This window comes from Opisthocomus hoazin, chromosome 8, assembly GCF_030867145.1.
Source record: "Opisthocomus hoazin isolate bOpiHoa1 chromosome 8, bOpiHoa1.hap1, whole genome shotgun sequence".
In the NCBI taxonomy this organism is placed as follows: domain Eukaryota; kingdom Metazoa; phylum Chordata; class Aves; order Opisthocomiformes; family Opisthocomidae; genus Opisthocomus; species Opisthocomus hoazin.
The window spans coordinates 61,113,104-61,128,701 of NC_134421.1; the positions used below are offsets into that span (position 1 = coordinate 61,113,104).

At 40.9% G+C, this 15,598-nt stretch overlaps 1 protein-coding gene across 13 annotated transcripts in view; it reads right to left on the bottom strand.

Annotated features, from left to right (window-relative positions):
* MAGI2 (membrane associated guanylate kinase, WW and PDZ domain containing 2) overlaps positions 1-15,598 on the bottom strand; it is a 786,243-nt gene that overhangs the window by 39,349 nt on the left and 731,296 nt on the right. For all 13 annotated transcript variants that reach the window (XM_075427760.1, XM_075427753.1, XM_075427751.1 and 10 more), the window contains 4 exons: positions 14,619-14,804; positions 9,106-9,280; positions 5,780-6,020; positions 3,942-4,085 (listed from right to left, as the gene is read on the bottom strand). In XM_075427760.1, coding sequence (XP_075283875.1) covers positions 3,942-4,085; positions 5,780-6,020; positions 9,106-9,280; positions 14,619-14,804 — 746 coding nt within the window. The remainder of the gene's footprint in view (positions 1-3,941; positions 4,086-5,779; positions 6,021-9,105; positions 9,281-14,618; positions 14,805-15,598) is intronic.

Consider the following 15,598-nt stretch of genomic DNA (forward strand, 5'->3'; position numbering starts at 1 on the left):
GGGTCCTTTGTTGGACATTTCCTTCTCATGTCTAGAGACAGATGAATTCAAGTTAAACCAGGATGTATGCTTGGGCAGAGTCTATGAGCCCAAATAAAAGTCTCACTGCATGTAAAAGTGCCACGACTAGGAACAGTGGAATAAGCCTGTGAAAGTTTTAAAACTCTTTTTAAGGGAATCATTTGTCAAACTTTATGACATAATGCAGTGTCTATATAGGCTGGCAGAGAGGGATCCTTGAGTAGAAAAGCAATACACTGGTGAGACTGATGAACTCTGTACGACATCTACTCACTAGTCTTCCACCTTTCTGGTTCCCAGAACAATTCCACAGAAAATCAAAGTAGAAAGCTCCATCAGTCATGAAAGGCAATTAAAGACTATTTTAGATCTTGCAATCCCAAAATGGAGTGCTCCTCGGTGCGTTTGCTTCCAATAAAAACACAAAGTGCCTAGCATGCCATTCCCAGTGGGGAGGAAGACCAGGACTTCTGACTGGAAATGAAGATGTGATAGCAAACGTCATTAAGCCTTTTTTTCCCTTCCATCAATCTTTTCAAATCCAGACAGTTCTGGCAGGGCCAGTGGAAGACCATCACTTCCAGTGCTCTATGAGTCTGTTCTCTCCTCTGCTCCCAAACTTCACTGGAGTTCATAAAAGCCTGAAGATCAAACTGAAAGTGTCATAAGAATGCCCCAATTTTGGTGTCACTTTCTTCATGTTGTTTCATCATTGCCATTTTGTTCAATTTCTCTTTGCTTCTATTACTGGTATACTGTATTCCTTTCATACTTTCCTCAGTAATGGGTCTACTCTATTTTCTTTTACAAGAGATAGTTCCATACTAGTTCTTTATTTACACCTGATTTGCTACAATCTTAGCTTTTACTTCTTTAAATTCATACTTGACATCTGTAATGTGTAACACTTTTACATGAATTTAGACCTCATAATCTTTTGAATCTGTACTGATAGACTTTCAGATTTTTTAACACGTATCCAAGTGGAAACAGCCGTTGGGCTTATCCCATCACTACAGTTTTGCAGTGCCCAATAACGGAATAGAACATGCAGACTTTGACTTGCCTATCTGGAGCTGTCTTCAGTTAGAGATTGCATTGTTTCAATAGTACAAATTTATAAACCCACTAATATAGACATAGCTCTATTACTTTGAAGTACTTTATATTCTTTTATTTATTTTTGTAAAGTAGGGAGATTTATATCAATATGAATGTGCCTTTATCAGGGCTTTTACTGGCTATAACTAGACTGACCACAAAATGTTTTGTGGAATATGTTTACTTACTACATCTAAATGTTTTACGGGTAACATTTCATTCTACAAACGATTTATTCAATAGCTTAGCTGGTTTAATTTTTCTTTTCTTGACTTGTTGAATGGGAATAATAGTGGAGTTACGCACATTATTTCTCTCTATAAACATGATCTGCACCTTGTGTCCTCTGCTTCATGTTTTTCTGTAAGACTTCAGTTAAATCAAAGAAGACTGTCTAAGGAGGAGCAAACAGCAAGCAAAACAATAATGGAGACAAGTAGATCATAAGAAGAACTATTAGCTGGAAAATGCTCCTGATAAGATCCTACCACATGAGCTCGGTTTACTGTTCGCAGTGCAGAATGCCTAGGATCAGAGAATCTGATCTTTAAAGATGCTGGTATCTGAAGCAAGAAGCACTGAGCAGATTTTTGCATATTTTGCTGTAGAGATACATCTATGAAACAGAGGGATCCAGAACTGCAGGAAGCAGGCTGGTGGTCCCAGCCAAGAAATGGTAATGAACCTGCATTATTAACAGCGGATGTAAACTTAGGAAAGGAGACATGGGTACAGAACTCTGCTTCCTCTGCTCATCTTCAGATATACTCTTCCTTTCAGCAATTAGTTTTTGGTTTGTTTTTCTATTTTTGGTTTGAAGAAGCCATTTCTTGAGCTTCTGCTGTTCATCAGTTACAGGTCAGGTAAGTCTTGCAAGTTCCAAACCCATTTGTGACTGTCAGGTTAAAATGGCTGTTAAACAGGAGAATACAACACAAGACTCAGTGACCAGGCTGGAGGGTAACACTGATTCCGAAGAATGACACACTTAAAGAGGAGGAAAAACCCAGTTGCAACTGTCTGGCTAGAATAACACTTGGCTGTGTATTGTGGCCATATCAACAAAAAAGCTTTAAAATAAGTTATTTTAGAAAATATATTAACATTTTTCATTATAAGACACAGGACTTTTCCTAACAAAACAGACAACAGCTCTGTGTTTGTGTTACACACTTCTTGTATTTAGGCTATTCACACAATGGATAGTCTAACTCTATTCTGTGGTACTAATTTTTTCAAATGATGCACAGATTTTAATATGTTAATTTTATGTCTAATGCAAGTTATTATTTGAAATGAGCCATCTCCAAAGGAAATGTTCTTCTGTTGTTCCGTAGTCTTAGCCATGTGTTTCCAAATATGTGATTTCAGAGCTTATTAAAAGCATAACTTATCCCCTATCTTTAATCACATTATGGCTGCTAATGCACATCTTGCTTATGGCTTTTCATTAAGAACAACTGGCTATGATAGTGCCACGGTAAAGGAAAGAATGAAAACGCTCATCAGAGAAGGTATTCGTAAGTTAAACTTCTAGCTGCAGAATGATTTCTTCCATATTTCACACCAAAAATATTGCGGGAGTATGTCTCTGTTACCAGATGCCTGCCTGCTAGCCCCCCTGGCTCCCCCGTCACAGGGACTGCTTGTGCCATTGCTCCCTTATGCGAGGTCCCAGTGCCAGGGGTTTGCACCCCGTGGTATGACTGAGGACTAACTGGATTCTACAGTTCTACAAAGTGGGCAAGTTAAGCGTGATTTGAAGCATACTAAAGCTCCTGAGTTATGTACCAGAAGTCTCTGATTGTATATCTAGACTGACGACAATGCTCTTTCAGTATGAAGTCAAACATGATGAGATTGTTCAGATCATGAAACAGAATCTGTGTAACAACCATAACATTTACAAAATCTGCTATTAGTACTGTGCAGAACACAAGTTCCATTGCCCATCTTTCTAATTAAATATTGGTTTAACAAGGCTGCACTAATTGGATACATAAACAATTTTTTTATGTTGACTCTTGGTAGTCTCTTTCACGAATGTTCTCTCCTTCCCCTTTTTCTGTACTCGCTATTCTGCAAGGTATCAGCAACCCTTGATGAGTTTATACCTCCACTTTCGCAAAACTGGACAGATTAAACCCACCTATCTTATTTTTTCTTTTTTCCTATACAGAACATTTTTTTTTTTAATCATGGAATTTCTTAAATGAATGCTTTTAGATTTAGTATTTGGATGCAGTGTTATTATGATTTCTGCCAATATAGGACTTAAATGCATTAAGACCTATGCAGACAAATAGTGAAAACTGATCCCTACAAACAAGATTGAATAATATGAATAAAACAAACTTAGCAAATACTATGAAGGCAACATGATTAAATTAGTAAAATAACACAGACCAGGTCTTAAGTTTCATAGTTATCCAGTAAGTGTCATATAGCTATCACTTTGCTTTTGTGATTAGAGACATAACTGTTAATTATGCTGATATTATCATCAAAGAAACATCAAACTTCTTGTCAGAGATTTTTTTGCTTAGATAGAAGTGAAAAAATAAGAAGAATAATGTGTGACACAGTAAAGGCTATTATCAACAAGAAGTAATACATTGATCTGCAAAGGAACGACACAGACCTACTATATGTTTCAACCAATTTCTTGAACTCGTACAGAACAATTTTATATTGTAAGAAGTATTTGCCATTTGTTCTTTAAAACCTGATCAGAGATGAAAAAAATGCTTTCTCTTTGACTGTGTCATGAAACTTATCTGTAAACATTGAATAAAATTGTTACAATGCATTTTACTTACCCTCATCCTTCCATTTCTTATTGCTGGTCCATCTTCTGCTAACCTCAACACATACAAATCCATTTTGTACTCCCTTCCTCCTCGAATACTAAACCCAAAACCTTTGGCTCCTTTCTCCAAATCAACGGTGAAATAATCAAAGTCCTTTATAGACAAATACAAAATGAATGACAATTACCCATATGAATGTCATGGTATACATTCAAGAAAACTTTATATCTCTTCGAAAGTGCATCTATCCAATTGATATAAGCAAAGGGATCATCAAAGTATACTTCTGCGCTGACAGATTTTGGCCATTTCTGAAAAGAGACTTTAGCAAAATGTAAAGGCCTAAGTCTCAACCACCCTGAAAGGGCATCTTCCAGCAGTTGCCTAGTACCAAAGGCTCTCTAGATGGTTTCCATATTCACACCCAAAACTTGCATGGCACCCGAGCATAAGTGTCTATGTTTCTGCAGAAGTGCCGCCTGGCAAGTAAGGTAGCAGGCAGTTCTTGTATAAGCATCACCACAACCGAAAATTAGTAGGAGAGATACCTCCTAAATGCCCAGCAGAACTTAATCAGCAGACTGGTCTGCATGGAGTCACAAAGTACAGCAACTCTCATCACTTTGGTTAAAACATGTGCCTTGAGGAGGGAAGTAGGAGATCCGAGTTTCACCCTTTCTGTATCCTGCACAGACTGAGATTCATCTTTCCAGTTTTCCCTTGGTGGACCCTAACTACCAGCCCCGTACAGGGCTCTGAGTGGGAACTTGCTCTGTTGCTTCTGGTCTGTTGGCAGCCAGGAGTGCAAGAGCCATAGAAGCAGGAGAAAAGCAAGAGCAAGCTTGGATGTTGTAGACCAGTGGTCAGAGAATTAAACTGGGGGTGGTGAGAAACAGGCAGACTAAGCATCTCTCTAGCTGCTAAGAAGCATCTTACAGGGTGTGTGCATGAGGATAGGGATTTGCTATTCAGATGCTGAAATGCAAAAAATTTTCAGAGGGTTCTCTGGATTGCATGTAAGAATTTGGATATTTTCATTGACACTTTTTATGTGTCTGGCTTTGAAATTATGGACATAGAAACCGTCTGTATACTGTTCCAGCACATAGTGCCCAGAAGTTTACATTCTCTTTTTAAATATTTTTCTGAACTCTGGTTTTTTCTGCCCTTCTGTAAGGAGAAAGAAGGATTGTTTTGAAAGTCTGAACTTTGGGCTAAATCCTCAGCTCTTCACAGCTATCAGTAAATATTTGTCATCAGCAGAGTCTTGTCCAAGGTAACATAACCGCTCATCTAAGGTTTATTTCTTGGAATTTGTAAGATCGTGCCTGATGTCAAAGAAACTAGTTGTACAAGCTAATTTCTCCTCATACAGATTATTGCCAATAGAAATGTAATTTTATCAGTCAGGATTCACATTTATTTATTTATTCAGATTAGATAAAATCTTCATTTTCAACAATACTGTAGAAATGCAGTCTGCCCTGGGTACATCCACTGTTTGATGACTGTGTTAAGTTCCTAGGAATAAAAAAAATTCCTCTGCTGATGCAAAGGCAGCTTATTTTAGAACTTTTATTTTGACTCCCCAGTACCTTAAAAATAGCATTTATTTAACATTACAGTCACACAATTATAAATGTAGTGTTATTTGGCAGATCACATAGTTCATTAATATTAATGGTTTTGAAGTAATTTCCTCTACAGAGGAACAGTAACTCAGAGTAGAAATAATAAAGGTGTCTTTTTTCTTCTATAATGTCATCTTTTTGACCAACATACATGATCTGTCCCTACAGACCCTAATGCTTTCTGTTTAGGAGTGCTCGAAGTATTTCAGTATGTACCTGGGGCTGCCTGTACTCTGACAGGGGGTACTGCCTGGTGTCGGGCGAATGCTGCCTGTAATCTATCAGGGGCGGCTGCCTGTAGTCGAGAGGTGGTGGCTGCTGGTAATCCATCACCGGAGGATGCCTGTAGTCCAGCGGAGGCTGTCGGTAGTCTGTTGAGGACTGCCTGTAGTCTGTGAATGGAGGTTGCCGGATATCAGGTTTCACATCTTGTCTGGCTTTTACTTCTGACCTATAACTGAGAAAGGTGAAATGACTTTGTTTCAGAAAGTGGCAAAACATTAAAAGTATGCATTATGTGCAATATTGAGGAGTGTAAGTGAACTGCCTGACTGCAAAACTGTGTAAAATAAATTTTCACAGAGCAGCAAAACTTTTGAGGGTAAATAATTGAGGCATCCAAAAACAGTGAATGCTTTTGAAACATGGACATAAGCAATTTTCCCTTGGGTGAGACTGTGCAATCTTCCAGCTCATGTCAGTGAGACCAACATTAGGCTCAGAGGGACAGGAGCTGGAAAAACACGCAGGTTCCCACGTATTTTGCCTACCTGGAAGATGAAAATGCACCTGAAAACTCCCACAATACTCACTACAAAATAATCCACTGAGTTTATAAAGTATTTTTTTTCCCAGAATTAGGATTTCTACAAATGCAACACCAGTGCAGACATTTATAACCCCTCTGTTTCATTGGCATAAATGGTTATTATTGTAAGCTTCTTAAGGTTAAAAAAGGATACATTCTTTCTACTAGCTGTTATCTCTTTAATGAAAGGTATTTTTTGATATAAAGCTGTTAATATGGTGTTTATTACTACCATTATTACACACTCCCTATAACACCATCTGACTACAAACCCATAGCAGGTGTTATCAGTAGTTATGCACAGAAGTAACACAGGGAGAAAGGAAAACAAATTTAGTTAATGAGGAATTAATAATGAATAAAATATTGCTTTAATTGGTAACTGGTTACAGGAAGATGAGTCCTAACATTTCAAAGAAAATGTGCCTTTCTGTAGAACAGCAACTGATCAATTAGTTTACTCAGATGGGAATGAGTGTCTCCCTTACCACATGGAAATCAGTGCATAATGGTATTTCATACTTCAGGGTGAAGTATGGAATATTTCTTACTGCAAACTTCCATACCTCAGCCGTGTAACATGCTGAATGGGCACAAAGTCTGTCCTGAATGTTTTTATCAAGGTAATTCTGTAACAGTGATTTAAGTTACATTTAACAAAAATTTTCACGTAGTGAATGTTTTCACTCTCTCCCCTAGGTGCCAAAGGAAATCTTTTTCTCCAATACAGAAAATACACATTTCAAACTCTGCTTTAATAATGGGCTGGAAGTTTTTAGTCGACCAACCATGTACATTCATGTACATGTAAACATGCAGATATATGGAGACATATAAACTGTGAAATGGATTTTGAAATCTTTTTATTGATTTAAAAAAATTACATTGTGAATAAATGAGAGCATTGTTTTTGATCATGCAAATTTATCTATGAAAAGCTAATCTAAATAATCTAAACATTTCAAAATGTTTCAGATATGTTTCAAAACTTCATTACTTTATTAGTACAGTTACAGCAAATTATGGCAAATCTTCCTACGTACTAGCTTTAATTAGCTAAATGTCTAACCAGACACAAAAATATCAGAACTATTTCCCTTTGACTTTTCTGGGAAGTTGAAAATAGCTTACTGCTGCATGTTCTTTTAAAACCTGTACATGGCATCTATAATAAGACCAGCATGTATACATGCAATGCTTTTACTTTCTTTACTCAGTATCATGATCCTGTAGAAGGAAGATGGAGAACAAACAGGCTCACTGTGATGATGAGCCTTATTGCAATGGAAGTAAAAACATTAGTTAGCATTCCTAAGAGTTTTAAATACGTTATAGTATTTTGATTTTGATACAAAACCAATGTATGTGGTGATATGACCATAATCTGACTTCTAAAATCTAGTGAAAAATAATACTACAAGAACTAGCAATAATGGAGCTCTTTCTGGAAGAAGAATTATTGTTAGGCAGGTTCCAAATATACAACCACCGCTGTATCCCAGAAGATATGCTTTTGTTTACAATTGGAGGCACTTTAATTTTTGGTGAATATGTAAATGGTGACATGACCAATTATAGCTTATGCTTTTCTGTAAAACTATTACAGATTTTCTTTTTGGAACTTTAATTAATATAGTTTACTGGTCCCCTCTGAAAATTCCCAATTCAACAGACATTTAATGCTGACTTACAGCTGTGCAGAGAGGCTTTTGTGAAAGCTTTGCATTGGATTTCATCAGAAACATATGTCTTCCAGGAGGTGATCATTTTTGGAAAAAGTGCTCAATGAAATAGAAGGCAAAGAAATTTGCCAAGTGTGACTAATTGAGAGAAAATCATTTCAGGCAAGTCAAAGTGCTGCATCTGCTAAGCAAGGAGAATTAGAGGGCAGAGTGCCTAAATCACAACTGAACTCAAGCACATCCAGAAGCAAAAAGTTACAAATCTGTAGCCAGCATCTACTATTTAGGGAAGAGGGTCTTGATGAGGTATGTTGGTTACTGAATATTAGCATAAAGACAGCCAGTGTAATCAGCCTCATTTAACAGGCCAAAAATTAATCTGAAGACTAAATAGTGTTGATTGGAGATCACAGAAAGTTGTATCATCCTGCAGTCTGAGCATGCTTTTTATATATACAGCTTTTAATACATCTGGTCACAAAATTTGTATCCCCCTACCATTTAATTTCCATCACAGACAAATTTGTCAATGCATATGCATAAATTGCACACAAGAAATTGGCTGGAAAATGATACACCACAGATAAAACCTGTCATAAAAAAATAACTTCCTGACTCCAGAACTCTAACAGACAAAAAATCCCAACCCCAAACCCAAGTAAGACAGTGAAAAGAAAGGCCACGTCGTGGTCAGATACTGATATACCTGTATTTAGTAAGTTGTAGTGATATAAGATAGTAGTATGTCAGCAATGAAATTATTAGCAAGGAATACTTCAGTGTCAAGTTCCTTGCCAAACATATGAACCTGACGGACATCTGAGGAAGTTTAGCTAGACCCTTGTTCAGAATAATGTGTTTTGTACCTGAACAAGACTTACAGCTCATCCTGGCATGCACAATTCCTGCGCTGTGAGGGCAATCACGGCACCGTGGGGTGTTGCTTGACCCCACAGGTGATGGCTCACAGCTGTCAGAAACAACGTGAAAATCCAGCACGTGGGTGTCCCATGATCCTCCCAGGAGGCAGAGCCTGGGGGAGCAGCTCTTACCTGTTCTCATGTCCCTGGAGCTGGAGGGGCTGCGGCGGCGGTGGCTGGGCAACGGGGCTGTGCTGGGCGACGGGGCTCTGCTGTGCCAGGGGACTCTGCTGGGCCATGGGGCTGTGTTGCTGGGCCATGGGGCTCTGCTTCTCGGAGCCAGGCGCTGAGGTTGGGCTGTTCAGCTCTGTGGAATGGCAAGCTGGAGATTAAAGACCTGCCACAGTGCGGTATTTAATAAAGGGCAAAGGTAGACAGTAATAATTTTTGGTCACACGCTACCTCTGAAAATTTATGCTTTGTCGCTTTTACTCTCTTGGCTTATAATTAGATTTTTAAGACATCTGAACCTAATGGGCTCCTTTTGATAGTCTGTGGGATCTGAAATCTTGGTCACTTCTATAACTCCGGTTGACACCTCCATTATTTAAAACCCAACTGAACAAGGCAAATGACTTCTGTGTTTCATGTTTTCCTTTAAAGCCTAGAAAGACTGATATTTGAAACCTTTTCATTTTGAGAAAATGAACAATTTTATTGCTTTCACCACTCATGGGATGACTGACTGTCGTCACAAAAGCTAAAACACTGGTATGCTTGTGTTAGCTCCTGCTGTCTTTGAGCTCAACAGGAGTTTCCTATCTTTTTTGAATCTTTGGGGACTGTGAACAGTAAAACCAATCTCAATAAATTATGAGTAAGCAGCTAAATTTATGTTTTATGTCACTCTTTCGTGCCAAATGACCAGTGTTTCACATAGAAAGAAATGCAGAAAATTAGAATCCTTCTTTCCAAACAACACAAAACTCACAAAGACGGAGCAGCTGGGGTAGGAAATGTGGCCTCATGGCCTTGTTACAAATAAAGGATGCCGATCTTCCTTCAGGCTTCCCACTGCACTTAGGGGAAGACACATTTGGCACTGAGCTCATATCGAATATGTTTCTCCCAATGCTATGGCGCACTTATGTTGCTCCTCATTTGCCTATTGAGAAACAAAAATGAGAGAAACTCCACCCACAAGAGGACAGAGCACTGCAGAAGTAATTGCTCATGCATGGTCAATAGCAAAGGTACACATATTTTTTTTTTATTCCGGCTTGCAACAGAATGAGTAAGGCCAGTGTGGAGTCGTGCAAAGCATCCAGAATGGACATGTGTATGGCTGAGCATCCCTAACGTCAATAGCTACGCATGATCCAGCTCTTGACTAGTTTCATATTTGAATCTAGTCTGAATTTTGAATGATTTTTTATTTTTTTAACATGTGAGTTTGTCCCCTGTGACTGCACATTTCTACTGGCTCTCCACTTATTTAATGTATGCTCATAAATATTTTAAAAATTGTGGCTACTTTATTAAAAATCTTTCCAGTTTAGGCTTAATTGTCAAAAAAGCTTGTGTATTTGCACTTAAAACACTCCACATGCAGGCATAAGCAATACTTGTGTGTGTAATTACCATCCTTAAGGCTTTAATTGCCCATTTTGCATCTGTGAGTCTCTTCATATTGCAAAGTTTCAGAGACGGATAGTGGGAATGTTGTCCCTTATTTCTACATTACTCTCATAACTATGGATGAACTAGTCAAATCATAAACTGCTTCTAAAACTGTTTTGCATTTATATGGTATTTTTCACCTGAAAGTACGTTATAGAAGTGTTAGATTTTTTCCTAATTTTATAAGCTGGGAAACTAATATCAGAAGGCAAATGAGGTGTCCAGTGTCACACAGTCACACAGGGAAACCATGTCTTGGGCGCAAATCATTTCTCACCGCTAGCACCTGAGAACACTTTGTAGCACTGCATCTCAGATGCACCTCTGCTTTCTGCATTGAGCTTGGCCTGGGGGCAAATGAGGAACGAGTTGAAAGCTTGTGGGTTAGAATTAAGGGACAGGCTCATAAGGGTGACATTACGGTGGGTGTGTACTACAGGCCACCTGACCAGAAGGAGGAGGTTGATGAGGTCTTCTACAGGCAGCTGCAAGCAGCCTCACAGTCCCAGGCCCCGGTTCTCATGGGGGACTTCAACCACCCTGACATCAGCTGGGAAGACCATACAGCTAGGCAGGCGCAATCCAGGAGGTTCCTACAGAGCATCGATGATAACTTTCTGATGCAAGTGGTGGAGGAACCAACAAGGAAAGGCGCGCTGCTGGACCTCGTGTTAACAAACAAGGAGGGACTGGTGGAGGATGTGAAAGCTGGAGGTAGACTCGACTGCGGTGACCATGAAATGGTCAAGTTCAGGATCCTGCGTGGAGGAAGCAGGGCGATAAGCAGGATCAAAACCCTGGACCTCAGGAGGGCTGACTTTGCCCTCTTCAAGGAGCTACTGGGAGGAATCCCGTGGGCCAGGGCTCTCGAAGGAAGGGGGGTCCATGAGTGCTGGTCGCTCTTTAAACAACACTTCTTCCATGCACAGGAGCAATGCATCCCCCTGAGAAAGAAATCTAACAAAGGAGGCAGGAGACCAGCATGGTTAAACAAGGAGCTTCTAGTGGAGATCAGGCAGAAGAGAAAGGTCCATGGAATGTGGAAAGAGGGGCAGGCCACTTGGGAAGAGTACAGAAACGTAGTGAGAGCATGCAGGGATGCGACGAGGAAGGCCAAGGCTCACCTGGAATTGAAGCTGGCAAGGGATGTCAAAAACAACAAGAAGGGCTTCTTCAACTACATCAGCAGCAAAAGGAAGGCTAGGGACAACGTGGGGCCGCTGCTGAATGAGGCAGGTGTCCTGGTGACAGAGGATGCGGAGAAGGCAGAGCTACTGAATGCCTTCTTTGCTTCAGTCTTCAGTGCTAAGACTGGCCCTCAGGAATCCCAGGCCCTGGAGGTAAGAGAAGAAGCCTACAAAGAGGACGACTTTCCCTTGGTCGAGGAGGACTGTGTGAGGGATCGCTTAAGTGATCTGGATGTCCACAAATCCATGGGCCCCGATGGAATGCACCCACGAGTGCTGAGGGAGCTGGCGGATGTCATTGCTGAGCCACTCTCCATCATCTTTGAGAGGTCCTGGAGGACAGGAGAGGTGCCCGAGGACTGGAGAAAGGCCAATGTCACTCCAATCTTCAAAAAGGGCAAGAAGGAGGACCCAGGGAACTACAGGCCGGTCAGCCTCACCTCCATCCCGGGAAAGGTGATGGAGCAGCTTATCCTGGAGGCCATCATCAAGCAAGTGGAAGAAAAGAAGGTTATCAGGAGTAGTCAGCATGGATTCACCAAGGGGAAATCATGCCTGTCCAATCTGATAGCTTTCTACAATGACATGACTGGCTGGGTAGACGAAGGGAGAGCCATGGATGTTGTCTACCTAGACTTCAGCAAGGCTTTCGACACAGTCTCCCATGATATCCTCCTAGGGAAGCTGAGGAAGTGTGGGCTGGATGAGTGGTCGGTGAAGTGGATAGAGAACTGGCTGAATGGCAGAACTCAGAGGGTTGTCATCAGCGGCGCTGAGTCTAGTTGGAGGCTGGTGACAAGTGGTGTCCCCCAGGGGTCAGTACTGGGCCCAGTCTTGTTTAACTTCTTCATCAACGACCTGGATGAAGAGTTAGAATGTACCCTCAGCAAGTTTGCTGATGACACCAAACTGGGAGGTGTGGTAGATACACCAGAAGGCTGTGCTGCCATTCAGCGTGACCTGGATAGGCTGGAAAGCTGGGCAGAGAGGAACCTGATGAGGTTCAACAAAGCCAAATGCAGGGTCCTGCACCTGGGGAGGAACAACCTCATGCACCAGTACAGGCTTGGGGTGGACCTGCTGGAGAGCAGCTCTGCGGAGAGGGACCTGGGTGTCCTGGTGGACGACAGGTTAACCATGAGCCAGCAGTGTGCCCTGGCTGCCAAGAAAGCCAATGGGATCCTGGGGTGCATCAAGAAGAGTGTGGCCAGCAGGACGAGGGAGGTTCTCCTTCCCCTCTACACTGCCCTAGTGAGGCCCCATCTGGAGTACTGTGTCCAGTTCTGGGCTCCCCAGTTCAAGAAAGATGAAGAGCTACTGGAGAGAGTCCAGCGGAGGGCTACGAGGATGATGAGGGGACTGGAACATCTCCCCTACGAGGAGAGGTTGAGGGAACTGGGCTTGTTCAGCCTGAAGAAGAGAAGGCTGCGAGGGGACCTTATAAATGCTTACAAATATCTAAAGGGTGGGTGTCAGGAGGATGGGGCCAAGCTCTTTTCAGTGGTGCCCAGTGACAGGACAAGGGGCAATGGGCACAAACTGAGGCACAGGAAGTTCTATCTGAACATGAGGAAGAACTTCTTCCCTCTGAGGGTGACGGAGCACTGGAACAGGCTGCCCAGGGAGGTTGTGGAGTCTCCTTCTCTGGAGATATTCAAGACCCGCCTGGACAAGTTCCTGTGCAGCTTGCTGTAGGTGACCCTGCTTTGGCAGGAGGGTTGGACTAGATGACCCACAGAGGTCCCTTCCAACCCCTACTATTCTGTGATTCTGTGATTCTGTGATTCTTTGTAATTTAAGCTGTCTATCTCTAACACTGAACGATTAGCAATTTGCTAATATGAATTCATCTGGATACCAGGGAGACCTAAATAAGCTGCACGGATGGCATGCAGCATCACACTTACTTGTAGATGCTTGCAAAACTGACCTCCAGTGATTATACAGCAGCTATATGGCAGGACCTTGTGCATGTTTGTGTTTTTCCCTTCACTGAATTCATTTAGCAAAGCAGGTAAGCTCCCCCAGCTGCAGTCCATAGCCAGTGTCAGAGTATCTCCTTGTCCCGTTGCTGGATGCCGCAGCAGAAGGTGAAGGTCGTCTAACCGGAGTGTGGATCGTTCAGTAATTATATTGCTTGCTGTGTGACATTCCTAGCTCTAATGGTATTTGGTGCTGAGATATAAAGCCTCAGTCTCACTAATCCTGTACAATTCATACACCAGTACAGCACATCACCAAATTAAAAAAAGCCCTGAAATCAACCCCAAAACCCATGAAACCAACATCAAAAGATCTTCACTGATTAGCTGTGGAGTAATCACCAGAAAAATGAGTCTGTCCCTTTATCCTCATCTTACAAATGAGATAATTTAGGGTTCAGTTCTTCCTTGCCTTGTGCATTTATAGTGATATACGTGGAGGAAACTGGCAGCTGAACATGCCTGGTGACAGCCATCGCAGTCTCTTGTACATCCCTTTGCCAAACTTTGGTTTGGTTTACAGCAGGATATAAGGGAACGAACTCAAAACCTGGCTCTCTTGTAGGCTGCTTTTCCATGTAGAAGACAATTCTTCCGAAGACATAAATACTGACTCTCTGGTACTCAGCTTTCTTTCAGGTTTCTCCAGGTTTGTTTTAAATACCCTTTTCATAACCAGAAACCTTTTCAAGAATTCAGATATTATTTGAGTTGGTTCGAAGGCTGTAATTTTGGTGTGCTGTACATTACAGCTGAGAAAGCAAAACAAAAGACGTTCTTTCAAGCGGTGACATAATTCAAGCTAATTGGAGGCTACTTAAAATTTTCATCCTGTTTTTAAGGGCCATTGACTTACCCTCCTGAGGAATGATGCGAAGAGTTACACTGAGACCTGCATCTTTAATTAGCTTCACAATATCTGCATGAGGCATGTTAATAATAGACTGGCCATTCACAGCTAAGATCCGGTCTCCAACTTTAAGTTTTGCACAGCGATCTGCAGGACTTCCATCAATTATCCGCCCTATTTTATGGGGTACAGCTAGGAAAGGAACAATAGTCCCAGTTAACGTATGCTAAAACAAGTGGTGATGTTCACAAGCAAAAGAAAATGAGTTCATTTGTTATAAAGTTCTATATGAATTAAAAACCAGCTTGTGTATAAACATATAAGAATATAAATTCTTATACAATGTCATTTGCATTAGCACAGTACAGATTTCACCAAAAATGCCGCATCAAGATGTGCGTATATACATGGCGCATACACGTGAAGTCCGAAATGAGTTTATGGTTCAGCTACTTTGCAAACCTGGCATGTAACAAGATAATAAACAGACCAGGAGAACAATAACGCATTAAAGTAGTGAAGGGGATAAATTTGCACAATAAGTAGTAGTCATAAATTGCCTCCTACGTCCTAGTTTACAGAATTTCTTTATTTGTAAGTTGCAATAGAGGCACTAAAAACATGATTTCTTTCATACACAAATAGATGTTATTACTGAAAACACCCAGAGTTCACTAAATTGTTCTCTTCCTCCTTTTGCATACGTTAATTGATAAATAAGAAATCATACTGAAGGTTTATTGAGATGTACAGCTTTCTAATTAGATACATGTCAGCATGGATTTACAGTTAATTATGAGTGCATAGACACATTTACTGCACCCTCGCCTCACCCACCCCCCTTCTCAAAACATTACAGATCAACTTTGCTTCTCCTTTTACTCTTCTCTGTGGTCCTCCACCTTTCTGTATACTCCATCCATTCTCTTGTGCTGTCTTTTCCCTCATCTTCCACTGAATTTTCTAAATATTACTCTTGATCTTTC